Genomic DNA, 21,897 nt, shown 5'->3' with positions numbered 1-21,897 from the left:
AGCCATCTTAGGAGATGCTTGCGGTGTGGAGCTGGTGTGGAGCTACTGTAGAGCTGGTGTGCAACTACTGTGGAGGTGGTGTGGAGTTAATTTGGAGCTGGTGTGGAGTTAATTTGGAGCTGGTGTGGAGCTGGTGTGGAGCTCCTGTGAAGTTAGTTTGGAGCTGGTGTGGAGCTACGGTGGAGTTAGTTTGGAGCTGGTGTGGAGCTGCTGTGGAGCTGCTGTGGAGCTGCTGTGGAGCTAGTTTGGAGCTGTTGTGGAGTTAGTTTGGAGCTGGTGTGGAGCTGGTGTGGAGCTGCTATGGAATTCGTGGGGCTGGTTTGGAGCTGGTGTGGAGCTGGTGTGGAGTTAGTTTGGAGCTGCTGTGGAGTTAGTTTGGAGCTGGTGTGGAGCTACTGTGGAGCTGGTGTGGAGCTACTGTGGAGCTGGTGTGGAACTCGTGGGGCTGGTGTGGAGCTGGGGTGGAGCTACTGTGGAGAGCTGGTGTATGTATGTTGAACATCGTTCGCACCGTACGTAGCCAACCGTGCTAATCGGAGGTGCCGCGGAAGGACAGCAGTGGCCCAATCGGCTCATGCTCTTCAATGATATTTATTACTTTTTTATTTTTACGTTCCAAAAATAAACACAAGAGCACATTCATTATTGTGCGGTTTATCGTGATTGCAGTTGGTAAATGTTGCTACAAGTTGAATCCGCCACAAAAATCTGACAGACGTATCAACAAACTTTACACTGGCTTACATATTGCACAAATCACACCCACGTTAGGCAATATCAACGGCCCGTAGCGGTGACGGCGGCAGCAGCAGCAGCAGCAGCCTGCTTTACAAGCCCGGCCACCCAAGGTTGTGCGCTCGTATCAGGCAGGTAGGTGTCCGCAAGTTGCTTTGGACTTCGAGCAGAGTTGGGGGGGGGGATATATGGCTCTTCCCCGCACACCTTTATCCAGCTACCGGATGTCCGTGGGAACCCACGCACCCTGCTCGTCCTGCAGACGCCCCCCCCTCTCTCCTGCTCCCCAGAAACCTGCCCCTCCCCGGACCTTCTCCAGACGCAGCTTCCCGGAACGTGCTCCTTCCAGGTCCCTGGCTAGGCTGTGTTTTGTTTCGGAGGCGTTGAGGACAGGCGAAGCGGCGGATAAGAGCTGTGTGGAGGAATCCAGCCAGGTGAGAATCACAACCGTCATCTTACTGCAGGGACCCTAACACCAACAGCAGCCATACGGGGGCACAACTCGTACCTCGGGCACAACTCGTACCTCGGGCACAACTCGTTCCTCGGGCACAACTCGTACCTCGGGCACAACTCGTACCTCGGGCACAACTCGTACCTCGGGCACAACTCGTACCTCGGGCACAACTCGTACCTCGGGCACAACTCGTACCTCGGGCACAACTCGTACCTCGGGCACAACTCGTACCTCGGGCACAACTCGTACCTCGGGCACAACTCGTACCTCGGGCACAACACACGGCGACATGAACTGCAAATGATGTTTATGAGGACGATACAATGCGCGTGGAATAACAGTTGGGCTTTCATCGTGGGCCCCATGCGCATGGTTTTGAGCGGTATTAAAATCGCCGAAAGTTGCGTTGTGTCTGGGTTTGCGCTGACACTTTGAGCTTGTGTGTTTAGCAGCGAGCGGAATACCTGTGTACATTTATTCCAAAGGTCACACGTTCACTAAGCCGAAGTCTTCATCGTGTAGGAGACCTGCTGTTTTAACGTACGCGGAACGACGCGTCGGCTCGTGACACGCGTGATTGAGGTTTTTTTTTTTTGGGGGGGGGGACGCGTGTCATTCTCGGCCGTGAATAAGTTGGCAACATTATTTTTTATGTGTTTGATCGTGTCAATGGTATATCAGTAACTCGCGATGAACGATCACGATCCTCTCCCGATAACGACGAGCAAGCCCGTGCAGACTCGGGAGGCAGAAATCGAGCGCACCGTTTCAGCGACGACCATCGCAATCCTCCATTTCACTTCCGTGGGGACACTGCGCACCGAGACCGCCTCAATGAAGAAGATGCGAATACTCGGAACCCATGGGGAGGCGCTCCGAGCCCCTCATAGTTTTTGAACTCGGGCAATTCCTCACCCCTCCCCCCGCCACTCCTGAATCAAACAATCTATGTATTGTCGTCTGAAGAACTTCCCTCGGCTCCCGTGTGCCTCGTGATCCCAGTGATGAGCGCCAGAGGTGATGCAGAGGAGGAGGAGTCGCCTCCTGGTGGTTGCTGCGCCCTGCGCCGTGAGATTCACGTGGGGGAAGGTGATCTCGATAACGGCGTTTCGGCACTGATAACTGGGAACTCAATGGCTGGAGAAGCCAAGTCGTGGAGCTGGTCGAGCTGGGGAAGGGTGTGCTGCTGCGTAGCCGAGCAGGCTTCGTGCCGGGTGCCGAGTTGATTCGAGGAAGCAGGGCTGAGCGGGAGCTGGCTACGGAGCTGGGTTGTTGTCTAGGGGGTGGAATGGTGCTTGGGAACCGAGCTGTACGAGAGCTGAGAAGCCGATAGACGCCGCTGAGCCAGGGAACTGGATGATGTGGAGCTGTGAGGCCGCATTGTTACGACGCGTGGGCTCTTGACCAGACGAACCCCAATCACGCGCTCCGCCGCGCAACACGGGGCGAGCAGCGCCTCCGAGACGCGCCAGCGAGCCTGAGTGGAATGCGGCCGTCGAGCAGGAGCGTCCTCCGTAAGTACTCTTTGATGTAGCAGCTGCGTCGTGAATGTACATCGCTGTGTCTCCTCGTCCTGCGCCTGTGTACGCGAGTGAGATCGTCGTCGTGTCTCAGCGCGCGTGTTGCTCGGCTTCGGTGAAATGGCACAACCGCGTCACTCTGCTTTCGCCAAGAGGAAATTGGCGTTTCGGATGAGCTGTGCCGATTAAGACGCGCACACGCTTGCAAGTGACGTGCCCATTGTTTTGTGTGTACAGCCCCCTTAGTCGATCCACTGCTGGATGGCGGCCTCCCCCCGATCCCCCCCAAGCCGCGCGTGTTTATTCGAGCGCGCTTATCCAACACGCCGGCCAGTGCGGGTTGAAAGAGGAAGGGTAGAAGTGCAGTACAACAATTGATGTTGCTGCACTGTCCGAAACTTGCCACCAGATAGCTCCGGAGTCCGATGACAACCTGTCCGTGCATGGTGGTCGTCTACCCAAGCACTTTCCAGTCTCGAACCCCCGCTTAGCTTTCACATTTTCGACCGCGGATTTGTCCGTGTAGGCGTTTTGAAACAAGACACGTGGTGGGATCTACGTTGACCGAGCTAATGTAGGCATCGTCCGTGGGAGCGCGTGGAAGAGACGTGCAGTACCCCTGTGCACTAGGGCAATCATCCTCGTAGGGCAGTCATCCTCGTGTTACCACGCGCGTGCACGTGCGCCGGCTCTTGTGCCCCGGGCTGCGTGGAGCGATGAGCGGTGGACGCAGACACCACCACTACCACCTACCCCTGGCACCACCACCACCTACCCCTGGCACCACCACTACCACCACCTACCCCTGGCACCACCACCACTACCACCTACCCCTAGCACCACCACTACCACCACCTACCTCTGGCACCACTACCACCTACCCCTGTCACCACCACTACCACCTACCCCTGGCACCACCACCACCTACCCCTGGCACCACTACCACTACCACCTACCCCTGGCACCACTACCACCACCACCTACCCCTGGCACCACCACTACTACCTACTCCTGGCACCACCACTACTACCACCACTACCACCTACCCCTGGCACCACCACCACCACCTACCCCTGGCACCACCACTACCACCTACCCCTGGCACCACCACTACCACCTACCCCTGGCACCACTACCACCACCACCTACCCCTGGCACCACCACCACCACCACCTACCCTTGGAACCACCACCACCTACCCCTGGCACCACCACCACTACCACCTACTCCTGGCACCACCACTACTACCACCACTACCACCTACCCCTGGCACCGCTACCACCACCACCACCACCTACCCCTGGTACCACCACTACCACCACCACTACCACCTACCCCTGGCACTACCACTACCACCACTACCACCTACCCCTGGCAGCACCACTACCACCTACCCCTGGCACCACCACTATCACCACCACTACCACCTACCCCTGGCACCACCACTACCACCTACCCCTGGCACCACCACCACTACCACCACCACTACCACCTACCCCTGGCACCACCACCACCTACCCTTGGCACCACCACCACCACCTACCCCTGGCACCACTACCACCACCACTTACCCCTGGCACCACCACTACCACCACCACTACCACCTACCCCTGGCACCACTACCACCACCACCTACCCCTGGCACCACCACTACCACCTACCCCTGTCACCACCACTACCACCTATCCCTGGCACCACTACCACCTACCCCTGGCACCACCACTACCACCTACCCCTGGCACCACCACTACCACCACCACTACCACCTACCCCTGGCACCACCACTACCACCACCACTACCACCTACCCCTGGCACCACAGGTACCGGCAGTCGCACTCGGGCCTCGCCGCGCTCACGGCCCACATTCGGGCCCGGCGGGCTCGACGTCGTCGTCACCACTCTTCATTCGCTACCTCATCCCCCCGCTCGTCATCAGCTGATCACCATCATCAGTGGCGCGCGTCGTCGTTACGCGCAATCTCATCAAATGTGAGTGTCATCACAAAACCACCTCGTCACTCATCGCCTGCTTGTCCCTTGTCACCTCATTACAACTCGGACACTAATCATCACTGTCTCATCGACGTTCAACACGTACCGCCAGAAATACATCACGCCGTTACCTGGCAAACAGCACTCACCGCCGCGTCGATTATTTGCCTGTCACGTTGTTGTGACGCCTTTGTCTTCCCGTGTCTCGACGCTTCTCCCTGTCGCCCCGTGCGTCTCGACGACCCCCCACCCCCCCAGATCTAGAGAAGTTACAACCTTGGGTGCTCCCGAACTAAAAATACTGTGACCGCTCGTGACCCTGTCGCCCACACTGCTTGGAGACAGTGCGCGTGTGTGTGCTCCTCTACACACGGGTACACTCTACACTACACTATACTCTACACCAGGGGCCACCTAACTACGGCCCGCGGGCCGCATGCGGCCCGCGACGTCAGTCCATCAGGCCCGCCGACGGTACTTGAATTTGGTTGATAAAACGTATAGAACACGAGACGTTGTGATACAATTTAAATATTATGTTTAGAATACCAGGAGATCTTCACGCGTGCGGAGACCTCCTGACTGCTATGTGCCTTAAATTTACTATTTTAAATGATTGTATCTAGAGTTTCTTGTTTATTGTAATGTTTGCTTATTTCGCGCCATCCCAAGTCCTTCCCCGGCTCGTGGTAGCTCCGCCTACGCTCTGACGTTACCATGGTTTCCACGGCAACGTCATGGCAACACGTTACCATGGTTTCCATGGCAACGTCATGGCAACACGTTACCATGGTTTCCATGGCAACACACAAACACGCATCTTTCCCGCCCCAAGATTTTCCGGCTGTCAACACAGGTCCGACGCTCCAGAAATATATACTTACACGGGTACACTACACACTACACACAGGTGCACTATACACTACACACGGGTACACTACACACGGGTACACTATACACTACACACGGGTACACTATACACTACACACGGGTACACTATACACTACACACGGGTACACTATACACTACACACAGGTACACTATACACTACACACGGGTACACTATACACTACACACGGGTACACTATACACTACACACGGGTACACTACACACGGGTACACTATACACTACACACGGGTACACTACATACTACACACGGGTACACTACACACGGGTACACTATACACTACACACGGGTACACTATACACTACACACGGGTACACTATACACTACACACGGGTACACTATACACGGGTACACTATACATTACACACAGGCACAATATCAAAGACACAGATACACTATAAACAACACACGGCCACACTACACTATTCTCACGGGTACAGGGACGTCTCGCTTAACGAGCGAGATCCCTTCCGCGAACATTTCTCAGGAAGCAAAAGATCGTTAAACAATCATCGTTTTCCCACTGACCTCCATGTTAAAAGCTACGTTTCAAACCCGAAATGTTCCACACTTTACTAACATTTTAAACGTGAAAAATACAAATATTTATTAAATAAAGTAATACATCATCAAGTGTAACGCTTACCACACATGAAGAACCACAGTGCAAGATCCCCCGTATAGCCTGAACAGACTGTTGGGGCGATTGCTGTTCGCGAGCACCTATGAAGGCCGGCACGGCACACGAGGGGGAGGGTGGCCAGCACCAAGCCCAGCCGCCTTTTTGTCCTGAGTGGCGATGTTTACACACCGCACCAGGTACTCATTTGAGGTTGAGTCGACCTAGGGGAGGCCCAGGACCGGTTCAAATAATCATCACTGGTGTTGGCCGTGAGCGGGAATCGAACTCGGGTCGCTGGGTTCGCAGCGCCGCACGCTAACTGCTATCGTCGCTCGCCTTCCACCACCCACCCATTCATAATCTTAATTTACATTTACCAAGTGCAATTCATCCAAGGATTTCAGTGCAACATGCACGAAGCTAGGAAACATGAAAGTTTAGTCCTTGGGCCAGACCAGATATCGGCACCACCCAAGGTGGCAAAATTTCAATGGTGCCCTTTTATTTGTGACGCCAACAGAAGTAAAATAATACGTGATAACCTTTCCAAATGGGCAGCTGTTTAATTTTTCTCGCAGGAAACCTGTTTTTGCACCGATCGCAATCACGCCTATTTGCCTGGACGTTACAAATAAAACATTCCAACACCTCTGCTGTTAATTAAGACAAATAATTTATTAAATGGATGTTTGTCCCCAAGGCATGTATTTCATAAATGTTCTTGCATTTATTCACGTTTGTATTTCAGTGACTTAGTTCAGTCTGGAATAGATTGGCACTGTCTGTTTTCCTTCTGTTTCTGGCAGCTTGTTTGCTCATTGTCATTTCCTGGCAGGTGAGGCAAGTACTGGTGGTTCTGTATTATTTCTGTTCAGTAAAGACGTAAATTGCTAACTTTACCCTCAATGTATTGTTAATGTACCTGTTAAGATTATTAGTTAAGGCCAGGGACTACAGGCAAAAATAATGATTTTTGTTCAGTTTGTCAATTTTTATATATTTTTTACATTTTGCTTCTATAAATTGTAAACTTTCATAACATGCACACAATTATTACCAATAACTTTGTTATCCTATTTGTACATGGTTGAAATATTGTTGGGACTCATCCGAGCATCCAGAGAGGGAGACTGGATGCTGCACTTGGCAAGCATTCGAGCAATGCTCCCATGGTGCTTCGCTTATGCTAGGATGAATTATGCACGCAACCTCCCCTACTACTACGCCCAGATGTCTCAGCTGCCCATCACACACCCAGATGTGTACACGGAATTAATGGAAGGAGGCTTCTCAGTTCACCAATCCCTTTGGCCGAATCCCTGTTGACCAAGTTATAGAAGAAACGGTGAACAAAGACACCCAGACAGCTGGAGGGACAAAGGGATTCAGCTTGAAACCAGGAGGCGTGACTAAATATTACCTAACAGCTGAGTACAGAAGCATGCACCTCAGACAGCTGAGAGACCTGATAGGCCAGTCTCTCATTGACCTGGATCAATCCTACGTCCCCTGATGAGACAGATCTGGTGAGCCTCTCCACTGGCACCATGGCTCCACCTGATGTGACCAGGGATCACTTGAGAGCTCTTGAGATATGAGAAGAGGCCTACTAGGTATTCAAGCAAACAAGGTGAGCTGAGGACACACCATCTGTGTAATTCCACGACAAGATGACCAAGCAAAGTCTGAAGATATTTTCCAATATCAGCACAAAAACAGCACGTGGAAAGAAAACACAGGATGCGGTTCTGAAGGCAGATAGAAACCTGTTCAGCCACATGGATCCTGGTGGCTGAAAGCAGGAAGGTGAATATGAAGGATGTCCTTGCCCACCCACTGGGCCCACTGCCATGGGCACTGGCAAATGCTGATGGGTCCCTACGAAAAACAAACAAGGCTGCACTTTTGATTTAAAGCTTTCGTGACTGCAAGGATTCATCTTCTTTGGTTCTTTCGGTAAAGTCACGTAGAATGAGAATAAAAGAATAAATTGATAAAATAAAATAACACAATAATATTCTCACGACGTTTCGGCCACAACACAAGGGGCCTTCATCAGGTGAAGGGGACGAGACTGTCTGGAGGACAGCGCTGGAGTGATAAAGCCACGCTGAGATCACGACCTTTAAGCCTCAACTTTAGCAACACGGATACTTTGTTGACGTCTATCTTTTCGGTGTGTGGATCCGATTTTTTGCTGGAGAGGTGATTGAATTTGGAAATCAAATTGTCCCTACATTTGGTCGACATAGTGGCAGCCGAAGAGGTAGTCATATTGTCTACATGTTCCCAATCCGATGTAGACATTGTTGCTGTCAATGTTAAGTGTGATTTGTAGAGTGTCTTGTCTAACTGATCGAGTTCGGTGCGTGTAAGTCCGATTTTTTCCGAGATAAGAGCGAAGCTAGTTCTAGCTAGAATTCGTTTTGCATTGAGAGAAGTTGCAACAGCAGAGGTTAGTGTAAATGCGGTTGGTATTACATTAGAGTTGCGGCATCTCTTCAGAAAGGTGAGAGACTCGATTAGTTGAGCCTTCTTATCCCGGAGTCTGTTGAATGATCTTAAGGTGGTGTGGAATCCCTCTCCATAGAGGCAGTTAAATTTCGATTTGCAGCTTTCGTGACTGCAAGGATTCATCTTCTTTGGTTCTTTCGGTAAAGTCACGTAGAATGAGAATAAAATAATAAATTGATAAAATAAAATAACACAATAATATTCTCACGACGTTTCGGCCACAACACAAGCGGCCTTCATCAGGTGAAGGGGACGAGACTGTCTGGAGGACAGCGCTGGAGTGAGAGCCACGCTGAGATCACGACCTTTAAGCCTCAACTTTAGCAACACGGATACTTTGTTGACGTCTATCTTTTCGGTGTGTGGATCCGATTTTTTGCTGGAGAGGTGATTAAATTTGGAAATCAAATTGTCCCTACATTTGGTCGACATAGTGGCAGCCGAAGAGGTAGTCATATTGTCTACATGTTCCCAATCCGATGTAGACATTGTTGCTGTCAATGTTAAGTGTGATTTGTAGAGTGTCTTGTCTAACTGATCGAGTTCGGTGCTTGTAAGTCTGATTTTTTCCGAGATAAGAGCGAAGCTAGTTCTAGCTAGAATTCGTTTTGCATTGAGAGAAGTTGCAACAGCAGAGGTTAGTGTAAATGCGGTTGGTATTACCTTAGAGTCGCGGCATCTCTTCAGAAAGGTGAGAGACTCGATTAGTTGAGCCTTCTTATCCCGGAGTCTGTTGAATGATCTTAAGGTGGTGTGGAATCCCTCTCCGTAGAGGCGGTTAAATTTCGAATTAAAGCTTTCGTGACTGCAAGGATTCATCTTCTTTGGTTCTTTCGGTAAAGTCACGTAGAATGAGAATAAAAGAATAAATTGATAAAATAAAATAACACAATAATATTCTCACGACGTTTCGGCCACAACACAAGCGGCCTTCATCAGGTGAAGGGGACTAGACTGTCTGGAGGACAGCGCTGGAGTGAGAAAGCCACGCTGAGATCACGACCTTTAAGCCTCAACTTTAGCAACACGGATACTTTGTTGACGTCTATCTTTTCGGTGTGTGGATCCGATTTTTTGCTGGAGAGGTGATTGAATTTGGAAATCAAATTGTCCCTACATTTGGTCGACATAGTGGCAGCCGAAGAGGTAGTCATATTGTCTACATGTTCCCAATCCGATGTAGACATTGTTGCTGTCAATGTTAAGTGTGATTTGTAGAGTGTCTTGTCTAACTGATCGAGTTCGGTGCGTGTAAGTCCGATTTTTTCCGAGATAAGAGCGAAGCTAGTTCTAGCTAGAATTCGTTTTGCATTGAGAGAAGTTGCAACAGCAGAGGTTAGTGTAAATGTGGTTCATATTACCTTAGAGTCGCGGCATCTCTTCAGAAAGGTGAGAGACTCGATTAGTTGAGCCTTCTTATCCCGGAGTCTGTTGAATGATCTTAAGGTGGTGTGGAATCCCTCTCCGAAGAGGCGGTTAAATTTAGATTTAAAGCTTTCGTGACTGCAAGGATTCATCTTCTTTGGTTCTTTCGGTAAAGTCACATAGAATGAGAATAAAAGAATAAATTGATAAAATAAAATAACACAATAATATTATCACGACGTTTCGGCCACAACACAAGCAGCCTTCATCAGGTGAAGGGGACGAGACTGTCTGGAGGACAGCGCTGGAGTGAGAAAGCCACGCTGAGATCACGACCTTTAAGCCTTAACTTTAGCAACACGGATACTTTGTTGACGTCTATCTTTTCGGTGTGTGGATCCGATTTTTTGCTGGAGAGGTGATTGAATTTGGAAATCAAATTGTCCCTACATTTGGTCGACATAGTGGCAGCCGAAGAGGTAGTCATATTGTCTACATGTTCCCAATCCGATGTAGACATTGTTGCTGTCAATGTTAAGTGTGATTTGTAGAGTGTCTTGTCTAACTGATCGAGTTCGGTGCGTGTAAGTCCGATTTTTTCCGAGATAAGAGCGAAGCTAGTTCTAGCTAGAATTCGTTTTGCATTGAGAGAAGTTGCAACAGCAGAGGTTAGTGTAAATGTGGTTCGTATTACCTTAGAGTCGCGGCATCTCTTCAGAAAGGTGAGAGACTCGATTAGTTGAGCCTTCTTATCCCGGAGTCTGTTGAATGATCTTAAGGTGGTGTGGAATCCCTCTCCGAAGAGGCGGTTAAATTTAGATTTAAAGCTTTCGTGACTGCAAGGATTCATCTTCTTTGGTTCTTTCGGTAAAGTCACATAGAATGAGAATAAAAGAATAAATTGATAAAATAAAATAACACAATAATATTATCACGACGTTTCGGCCACAACACAAGCGGCCTTCATCAGGTGAAGGGGACGAGACTGTCTGGAGGACAGCGCTGGAGTGAGAAAGCCACGCTGAGATCACGACCTTTAAGCCTTAACTTTAGCAACACGGATACTTTGTTGACGTCTATCTTTTCGGTGTGTGGATCCGATTTTTTGCTGGAGAGGTGATTGAATTTGGAAATCAAATTGTCCCTACATTTGGTCGACATAGTGGTAGCCGAAGAGGTAGTCATATTGTCTACATGTTCCCAATCCGATGTAGACATTGTTGCTGTCAATGTTAAGTGTCATTTGTAGAGTGTATTGTCTAACTGATCGAGTTCGGTGCATGTAAGTCAGATTTTTTCCGAGATAAGAGCGAAGCTAGTTCTAGCTAGAATTCGTTTTGCATTGAGAGAAGTTGCAACAGCAGAGGTTAGTGTAAATGCGGTTGGTATTACCTTAGAGTCGCGGCATCTCTTCAGAAAGGTGAGAGACTCGATTAGTTGAGCCTTCTTATCCCGGAGTTTGTTGAATGATCTTAAGGTGGTGTGGAATCCCTCTCCATAGAGGCGGTTAAATTTCGATTTAAAGCTTTCGTGACTGCAAGGATTCATCTTCTTTGGTTCTTTCGGTAAAGTCACGTAGAATGAGAATAAAAGAATAAATTGATAAAATAAAATAACACAATAATATTATCACGACGTTTCGGCCACAACACAAGCGGCCTTCATCAGGTGAAGGGGACGAAACTGTCTGGAGGACAGCGCTGGAGTGAGAAAGCCACGCTGAGATCACGACCTTTAAGCCTCAACTTTAGCAACACGGATACTTTGTTGACGTCTATCTTTTCGGTGTGTGGATCCGATTTTTTGCTGGAGAGGTGATTGAATTTGGAAATCAAATTGTCCCTACATTTGGTCGACATAGTGGCAGCCGAAGAGGTAGTCATATTGTCTACATGTTCCCAATCCGATGTAGACTGTTGCTGTCAATGTTAAGTGTGATTTGTAGAGTGTCTTCTCTAACTGATCGAGTTCGGTGCGTGTAAGTCTGATTTTTTCCGAGATAAGAGCGAAGCTAGTTCTAGCTAGAATTCGTTTTGCATTGAGAGAAGTTGCAACAGCAGAGGTTAGTGTAAATGCGGTTGGTATTACCTTAGACTTACACGCATCGAACTCGATCAGTTAGACAAGACACTCTACAAATCACACTTAACATTGACAGCAAAAATGTCTACATCGGATTGGGAACATGTAGACAATATGACTACCTCTTCGGCTGCCACTATGTCGCCCAAATGTAGGGACAATTTGATTTCCAAATTCAATCACCTCTCCAGCAAAAAATCGGATCCACACACCGAAAAGATAGACGTCAACAAAGTATCCGTGTTGCTAAAGTTGAGGCTTAAAGGTCGTGATCTCAGCGTGGCTTTCTCACTCCAGCGCTGTCCTCTGGACAGTCTCGTCCCCTTCACCTGATGAAGGCCGCTTGTGTTGTGGCAGCAACGTCATGAGAATATTATTGTGTTATTTTATTTTATCAATTTATTCTTTTATTCTCATTCTACGTGACTTTACCGAAAGAACCAAAGAAGAAGGCTGCACTTGCCAGAGAGCTTCAAAAGAATGTGTCTCCTGCAGAAGACATCCCAATCACATCTACTTCCATCATTGATGGGATTAGCCTGGTCCAAAAAAATGAATGGCAACAACAAAACCTTTGCAACAGGTGGCAGAGTCAGCCTTGGCCCAGGTCCTCCACGAGGGGGCACAGAGTGAGAGAATTGATGTTGCTTTTGATGTCTACCGACAGACTTCGATCAAAGATGCTGAACGACTAAACCGGGGTGCAGACACCACTCTCCAGTACAAGAGCCTCGCAGTGGGACACCACGTCCAGCAGTGGAGAAAATTCCTGTGCAGTCCCTCCAATAAGACCAGTCTCATCAAGTTTCTGGTGGAAGAGTGGAAATTCCAACTCTACAGAGAGATGCTGCATGGCAAGGTTTTGCACATGACTTTTGAGGAAACCTGCTACAAATTGACAGAAGATGAGTGTGAGGAAGTAGCAGAGCTGCACTCCAAGCACGAAGAAGCTGACACCCGTCTGCTCCTGTATGCGTTGCATGCAGCAAATGTGGGCTCAAAGGTAGTTATCATCACAGCTGAGGACACTGATGTCATGGTAATTTGTCATGGCTCCCAGAAGGACATCATCTGTTCCATCGACCAGAATAGTGGTACACAGAACCGCACACGGTTTGTCGATATCAGCAAACTGGCAAGGTCACTTGGAGACAGCATCTGTGACAGCCTAATTGGCTTACACGCCTTCATAGGCTGCGACACTGTCAGTGCATTCGCCGGTCGAGGGAAGCTGAATGCCCTGAAGATGGTGAGAAAGGACACTTCCTGCCAAGAGACTTTCAGTCGACTGGGGTAGTCATGGAATGCGAGTGATGAGCTGTTCCAGAAAATTGAGCAGTTCACCTGTCGCATGTACTTGTATGTTGCTAATAGCAGCACTGGTGAGGTGGCTGGACTCGAGAAGTCGAGTCCAGCCAGCTGCCACTGTCTCTCTTCATGCATTTTCAACGAGCCAACTATCAGGCGGCAATCTGGAAGTCCTGTCTGCAGGCTAACCCTGTGGTGACAAGCCCGACTGAGTAGGGATGGACAGACTATGATGGCAAGCTGCCCATTTACTGGATGTGCTCCCCACCCGCACCAGATGTGGTCTTGGAACTGCTAGCATGCAAGTGTGTGCGTTCATGCAAAATGCCAAGCTGCACGTGACTGTCAAATAGACTGACATGCACAGACATGTGCAGGTTACAGACCTGCAGTAACCAACAACTGCAGGATGATCCAGAACCTGACTTTGAACTCAGGGAGTCAGATGACGAGATAGACGAGCAGTTTGATGAGTGACACAGTGTGGTGATTCTGATGGTATGACTGTGGTAGTGGTAGTATACATTGATGCACAGTGTGATGATTCTGAACTTGGTTACCCTTGTTAACACCATCTAAGTACACACAGAGCTTGATAACAGTAGTGTTACCTTCTTCACATATACCCATCACTAACAATATATATGGGATTACATGTATCATTGACTAAGTATATGCAAAAGTCAATGTTTATAATATTCAAGTAGTTCCTTACTTCACTATGGTATTCCTTATTATCCTGTGTTTTCATTGTGTATTTAAACCAATCAAGAGCAGTTTGTGACCTAACTGGCTTTTGTCTAGGTAGTTTTTCAGTAATAATGCCCATTTCATTGTTCCGGACGCCTGTCATAGGGTATGGGTATAAAAGTCATGGTAACTACAACTAAGCTGCCACTCCGCAAAGGTTATCATATCAGAATATGTCCCACACACATGGAGGATTACAAAAATCATTACTAGACTTTGCCACCTCAGGTGGTACCAATAAATGATTTTTTGTACATATTAAAAAGTAGGGGTCCAAGGACAAAGGCCTTCAGGACACTGTACAGAGCTGGATCGACGGTTGATGTGAAGCCATTTTGCGCAACATTGGGTTCTAGTTTTTCAAAAGGTGTGAAGCCAAATCAGTGCTGAAATTCCGATCGAAGTTTCAAGACGATGGAGAAGAATTCCATGATCGATGGAGTCAAATGCAGCACTAAGATCGAGAAGCATGAGTGCAGAAGTCTCTTGTCAGCCAACTGAAGGAGGTCATTCACGACCCAAACAAATGCTGTTTCCGTACTGTGGCCCGCTCGGAAGCCTGGTCCAGAAGGTCACTGGATGTCAAATGAGCGGTTATGCGGTGCTCTACAGCACGTTCAAGGACTTTTGAAAGAAATGAGAGATTGAAGGTGGGGCGAAGGTTGGAGAGATCACCCCGATCTAAGCCAGGGTTTTTTGGAAAAGGTGTGAGAGCAGATGTTGCGAAACTGGTTGGAATGATGCCCATGTTGGGAGACTGGTTAAAAATGCTGAGAACGAAGGGGATGAGTGGCAGAAAGTTGTCTCGGAGGAGTCTGCTGGAAAGGGATCAGGTGGGCAGGGAGTGGGGCGGGAGTCTTCAATAAAATGAATGAGTTCAGTGTTGGTGATGGGAGTAAAAACTGACAATGGAGAGCCTGTAAACCTAGTAGCGGATTCAACCAGCAGTAGGGGAATTGATGGCAAAGAGTGTGTGTGTGGGATCGAATGGTGTAGGTTTTCTTCATAAAGAACATTTGAATGGAGTTACAAATGGCAGTGGATGAGGGGGGGTTAGGTAAATGTTCCTTACTCAAAAGCTGGTGGACAGTGGAAAACAATGTCCTGGGGTTGTTGCTAGTTAGTGGCAGGTGACCGTCTAACTAGGTGGATTTGGACAATTTAACCAACCTGTGAAATAATGTTGCGTTGGTCCTTATAGATTTGGTAGTGCACTTCGAGGCTAGTCTTCCTCCACTTACACTCTGCCCTTCGGGGGATATTTTTTTTCTCCCTTAGTTCAGAAGAGTACCAAGGGGAGGGCAGTATACCAGTGGCTGTGCGTGTTCATAGTGGAGCCAGTTGGTTAAAAATGTCGCGTAGTGTTTAATTGTATAATTCGGCACTCTCTTCGGCTGCGAGGTCCACCTTCTGAGTGAAGGGAGAACTGGATAAAACGCTTTTGAGCACAGCAGGGGAAATAGACGGAATGAGTAGCTGTGTTGTAGAGGAGGAGTGGGGCGGGGTAGATCAAGATCAAAGCAGATTAGATTGCGATCGGAGATGGTAACAGACAAGGTGGTGGTTGGGAAGCCGTGAGAACAGACCAAGTCCAGAGTGTGTCCTCCTCAATGGGTTAGGTGAAGTCGAAGGGACTTAAAATAGATTGAAGTTCTGATGCGACTGGTGAGTCGACATCAACACGTATATTGAATAATAAAGAATTAAAGCTTTCGTGACTGCATAAATTACTCATTGTTTTTTTCGGTAAAGTCACGTATGTAGAAATACCATAAAATTATATTAAAATCAATCACGACGTTACGACCGCAACACAAGCGATCTTCATCAGGTGTAAAAAAACAAATAGCACATAGGGTGATATCAACGCAACACATAGAGAGCGTTAAACTGCACGGAGGTGCAGTTTAAAGCTCTCTATGTGTTGCGAGTGTCTAACTGTGTTGCAAGTGTCTGTGTCGTTGGCCGACTGGTTTTGCATCACGTAAATTTTTCTTAAGTTTGTTGAATTCTCGTCTCTCATCTTGTTGTATTTAGCAGTTTAACGCTCTCTATGTGTTGCGTTGATGTCACCCTATGTGCTGTTTGTTTTTTTACACCTGATGAAGATCGCTTGTGTTGCGGTCGAAACGTCGTGATTGCTTTATTTTAATATAATTTTATGGTATTTCTACATACGTGACTTTACCGAAAAAAAACAATGAGTACGTATATTGAAGTCTCCTAGATTCCATTCCGATTAAGAAGAGAAGCTCGGCTAGATTTGGTCAGAATGCAGGATTTGGTTTGGGTGGACGATTGACAAGCACTGGAGTGCCACCACGAGGCCCTGCTCCTCCACACCACGAGACATGCGGGGCACGCAGCACAGCTGGTCAACAGATGCGGGCCACCCTGTTGCCCCCCACCACCACGGCACGCATATTTAGCGATCGGTTTTCCGCTCAAAAAATGGACATTTTACTCGTTTCGTGAACAGATGGGTCTCAATTCAAAGTTTTCGTCATTGCGAATTGTCGTAGAAAGAACGCTCGTATGTATTTCATCTTCTTTCACACCGTATGTAGCCTGTACACCATACGCTCCACACGGCTACACTATACACAGTGGTAGACTAAACAACACACAGGTACACCGTATGCTACACACGGATACACTATACACTAATAGACTAGAGCAATACACTATGCATGATGCGTGTGTCCAGACAGCTCACTGTGCACTCTGTTTCTGCAATCGCCAGTGCCAGACCCGGAGGAGCCTCACCAAGGGTCGTGATCATCCAGGAGCTGTTGCCCTCGTGCTCAGGGACCTGGGATATTCGGCCACGTCGCCTCTGCTCTACTACACCAGACGGATTACTCACCACCCATGGTGCGGCCCCTAGGTACCCTATCATCCACAAATTGCCCTCCGTGATCCATCCTCATTGATTTGTCATCCATTCTCCATGGTTCTTCATCCATGCTCAGTCCTCTATCATTCGCCATCCATCTGTCATTCACATCTTTTCTCCATTGCTGTGATGGTTCTGTATGCCTGTGTGCAGATTTTAAATGTGTCATTGTAAGGACTTCTCTGGCATTGTTTAAGAAATTCACTCCAGATAAGTTGATGTCCACGATCATGGAAAATGTTTTGTAGCACCAAATATATTAACCCATCGTGGCAACCGAGATGGGATGAGTCCCCGTGACTCCCGTGCGCTGGAGGTGCCGACCTCGTGCCCACATTTCTCACTCTGTGCCCTCCACCCGCCATCTGCCGCTCTCTTCCCGATGCTCAGCAGTTCTCTGAGATGTGGATGTGAGCCTGGGCTACTCAAGGTCATGGCGCTTTCCTGGGGACCCTCGCCACCGACGGGCTCTAACCGGGCCACTCGGACGAGCACGGCCAGGCTTTCGGATTGAGCCACACCAGGCTGGAGGGGGCGACTGCTGCACGTGGATGGATGACATTTCCTGCATGGGGACGCGCAGATGCCTGGCGTGGAGGTGGTGCCGAGCTGCGTGGGCCGTGCGCGCTGCGCTGGACCCGGGAGACGGCTTCGGCTGCGCCGAGCTCGAGGGCCTCTTCCAGGACTACAACCTGCGACTGGATCAGACGGGGACGCGCAAGGCCCTAGCATTGCTGGCTCTCGCCTCGGCCGCCGTGGCCGTCCTGAAACTGAGCTCCACGCCGACGGTGGCGGCGGCCGCCTTCTCGAGCTCCGTGCCTTGCGCCGCGTTCCTCTTACTCTGGGCACTCGTCAAGACGAGGAGGCGGCTGCATCGGTCGCAGCTGCGGTGCGTCGTGACGTTCGCCCCGCTCCTCGGGTTCGCCTTCGCACTTTCGTGCTGCCCGTTCCCGTGGCAGGGAGAGGCTCGGGTGCGCGTGTGGCAGGGCGCATGGCAGGGCGCGCTCGTCTCGTTCGTGACGCTCGCGCTGCTGCCCGCGCACTCGCGACCCGTGCTGCTCGGAGGGATCGCAATGGCGGTGGCCTACCTGGTGGTGATCGCGTGGACCGCAGCCTCCGTGTCGGTGATCGCTTGGCCCAAGGTAAGCTGGCTGTAGTCAATTGCATGAAGCGAGTTAAATACATTGTTTGCACTTCATCCAATATAACAGAGATGGGAAATCTGTTGCTAGCTGAGCGCGCAATATACATTTCGAATACCATTGACGGGCCACACATTGCAGTTGCCATAAATCACGTGAGGACCGTTTGTGTCGACTGCTCATGACAAACTGAAAGACAAAAGGTGACTGAACGATTTAAAATTAAAAACAGAGTTCCTAGGTCGAAATATGTCCCTGTAGTACCAGATCACTCTGGCTAAGATGCTTGCGGTGACCGAGAAATATTGTTTGCCGGCTGTTTTGACACATTATTCCTCATGTGCTATGGGCCGTATGAAATTAACTCATGGGCTGCATGTGGCCCATGGACCATAGGTTCCCAGGCCCTGCTTTATTGCTTTTAAATGTCACGCTAATTGTAATTCACTTAAATTAATGTTTAAAACACCTGTGTCATTCGCGAACTTGTACCGTACTTAACATTTATTTTGCCCAAATTGTGTATTGAGCCAGAATTGGCAGCATTTTGAGCATCTAGAGCGGCGATAGTTTAATATTTAATGTAACTTTTGTTGTGTATTCACTTCATATGTTTGCGCGTGTGGAGCTACATTGTTTAGCTCCACACGAGCAAACAATTTCCAGACATTAATGATGCGCTTCAGAATATATTGAATTGGATTCCAAGCATTTGAGTGCATACTAATGATTCTAATACAAACAAAGACATTCATTTGGATAAAATAAATACTATTCGCACTGTGTACATCAACTCGATATCAAAGGCACTGAAAATTCATATCCATTATGCAACATCTCAAGTGTGTCTCCTGAGCTCCGGCTTTATATACATATGTATAATTCATGGTTAACTGCTTGTTCCTCAGTAGTTTTAATTGGTTGATTATGTTTTGTGGACACTGAACCGCATACATCTACATTCACCATCCCGACTGTGACCTTACACGACCCTCGCCCCCGTTCTCTGTCTCTCCCCACACGCACGCACGCACTTGTTCACGTGCGTGAACAGCTGCTGGTGAACGCGGTGCTGCTGGTGAGCGCGTGCGCCTGCGGCGGAGCCGTGCGCATCTTCACAGAGCGCGTGCAGCGCAGCACGTTCCGGCGCACGTGGGAGAGCGTCCGGCAGCGGCTCCTGCTCGATGATGAGAACGAGAAACAGGCCGGTCTCATGAATACCGCACCCGCGCACTGTACACCGTGATCCCACCGTGCACCGCACTCCCACGCACACCGCACACCGCACCATTGCACTTGCACCGTACACCGCGCTCGCGCCGCACCACCGGACTCGCACCGGTCTCCCGCATACCGGACTCGCAGTTGTCTTGCGCACAGCAGACTCGCAATAGCCTCGCACACATTTGCCTCGCGCATTACTCAGCGTTCCCGCTCTTAAACCAATCTCACACTGGTCTCATATGCACACACACAGTTCTCACGCTGGCTATCCACACACCGTTATTATTCTCACACCGACCTCAGCCTGTCGCGCACCCGTCTCGCGCACAGGTCACACGCTGGTTTCACGACGCAAAACACGTCCAGGCCCGCTTGGCACCATTCTCGAGACATCCAAGTGCCTTCGTGCATCTGTTTTGCGCTTAGTTTGTTGTACCCCCCCCCTTCCACGCCCGCACCTCCGTTTAGCATGGTTGGCTACGTACGGTGCGAAAGAAGTTCAACACTACTTTTAAATACTTTCGGCAGGTTGGTTGGTCCTGCATGTGTGCCTCACCCTTGCGCAGTATATGCTCACCCAATTGGAATTCTGGCGCAATTGCTAGGGGCAGGGTCATAATTTAGAAAGTTGTTACGTGGTGGTTTGGGGTGGACATCGGGTTCATGTTTGTTTAACAAGATTCCCCCGTGAAAAAAATTGCGTGGTGGCTTTAGGTGGCTAATCCTCTGTCAGGCCGCTGAGCCAGCACGGCGGAGATCAAGGGCTCCTCCTACTACCAGGCCGCCTCGTCGGTGTGCAACAGCTTATCCTGCTGTTGGGAGTGTGGTGGTCTCACCCAGTGAACCCAGCCACGACAAAACAACACCAGCGGAATTGCGCAGCAGATGTATTTAAAGTAGGAATCGTCGCCTCCGGTCAAGGTTAAGCCACTGCTGGATGAAATCCTCCACATCCCCCAAGCCGCCCGAATCTCTCACAATCTTGCGATGTCATAAAATGCAAAGACCCCCCCCCCCCCCCCCCCGTGTAACCTGAACGGATTATCGGAGCAAGTGCTGTGAGCGGGCAGCTATGAAGGCCGCAAGAATCTGTTAAGGGGAGCGCCTGCAAAGCGAACTGATTCCATCGCTCCGTTTCCTCGGTGGACGTCCTCATGAAAATAACGACACGTGTTTTCCATTTACTGCCACTGAGACGATCTCGATGGTTTGGTCAGCTGACCATCACAACTTATTGTTCTAAAGGAACTCGTCCAAGAGCACATTCACTGGGCAGACGGAGCGTTAACATTTCCTCGTGTGCACGTGCTTATATGGTGGTTTATTACAGAGCAGGATCGTGAGAGCTGGTGGCGTGCTTGTGGAGTCCTTCATTCAGCAGTGGATTGACTTGATCAAGGCTGATGATCATGGTGTTGACAAAGATAGCCTTAGATGTACGGGGTGGGGGGCGTGGGGTGTCGGGGTTGACGCTGCCGATGAGGAGCCAATCGGCAGAGGCTGGTGGGCTTTGGCCTGTTTAGCGGAGTTGACACTAGCTGAAGAGAATTGAGTCATCTTGTTAAAGAAAACAAGCCTCGTGGACAGGAAAGCGGTACACGTCAACTCGTTGTGGCACATGACTCGTTTCACACAGCCAGAGCGGCGCCCTCTCGTGGTGAACACGAGAGGGCCCGAGAGAAGCGGTGCTTGGGGGCATTCTGTGCCAACTCTCAACCACTGCGTTGCTCACCAGCACAAGGCTCTGTGTCGTCTCTGAAGGGCTCGGTGCATAAATCACCATCACGCGAACCCCGGTCATCCTCGCAGCAGTGGCTTTTGGCTGCTGGCCATCGAACAAAGATGGCGGGAACGACATATTTCTGACCGAATTCGCGAGCACAAATCAGATTTGAAACACGGCAGAACGAATTCGTCGGCCGTAGCTGTACATTGTCTCAACACAGCGGGTTCTCATGACATTGTTTTCTCCGATACCAAAGTACTATGCAAACCTCCCGGTTATTACCAAAGATTTGTCCATGAAGCCATCCAGATATACAAACATAGACACAACTTCAACCGAGAGGATGGTTTTAAATTAAGAAACCACTGGAAAGATGTCATAAACCAAGTCAAAACTTTAGCTACCTTATCAGCACGCAGCATATTCTTTTCGAACTTTTCCATTTTTGTTTCCATTTCTTCCATTGCCCCCATGCAGTGACCCACCGCATCCCCCGCACCCTCAAAATAACAAAAGAGGAATTAACTTAGCCCCGCACCCCATCAATGTCCCCTACTTGGCTCCTCCCCCCCCCCCCCCGTAACCTGCATTTAAGCTCGAGGGTCTCAGAGCCCCCCCACTTGATGCAGTGATCTTGCTGTGACTGTTCCACCTG

General features: G+C 49.4%; 1 protein-coding gene across 1 annotated transcript; it reads left to right on the top strand.

Moving 5' to 3' along the window:
• The first annotated feature begins 99 nt into the window (after positions 1 to 99).
• On the top strand, positions 100 to 20,535 carry LOC142924207 (adenylate cyclase type 1-like). Its single transcript, XM_076066050.1, has 4 exons — positions 100 to 2,706; positions 16,998 to 17,128; positions 17,541 to 18,292; positions 19,347 to 20,535. The coding sequence occupies exons 3-4, from the start codon at positions 17,702 to 17,704 to the stop codon at positions 19,536 to 19,538; spliced, it is 783 nt and encodes a 260-aa protein (XP_075922165.1). The 5' UTR covers positions 100 to 2,706; positions 16,998 to 17,128; positions 17,541 to 17,701; the 3' UTR covers positions 19,539 to 20,535.
• The last annotated feature ends 1,362 nt before the right edge of the window (positions 20,536 to 21,897 follow it).

This window comes from Petromyzon marinus, chromosome 10, assembly GCF_048934315.1.
Source record: "Petromyzon marinus isolate PM22_M1 ecotype Great Lakes invasive population chromosome 10, UKy_Petmar_22M1.pri1.0, whole genome shotgun sequence".
NCBI classification, from domain to species: Eukaryota; Metazoa; Chordata; class Hyperoartia; order Petromyzontiformes; family Petromyzontidae; genus Petromyzon; species Petromyzon marinus.
This window is presented reverse-complemented; position numbering and strand designations above follow the sequence as displayed.

Bases quoted from the DNA above. Each gene is read 5' to 3' on its own strand.
- LOC142924207 (XM_076066050.1), top strand. From the start codon at position 17,702: ATGGATGACATTTCCTGCATGGGGACGCGCAGATGCCTGGCGTGGAGG. The intron at 18,293-19,346 runs GTAAGCTGGCTG...GTGCGTGAACAG, and splicing joins CGGTGATCGCTTGGCCCAAG to CTGCTGGTGAACGCGGTGCT.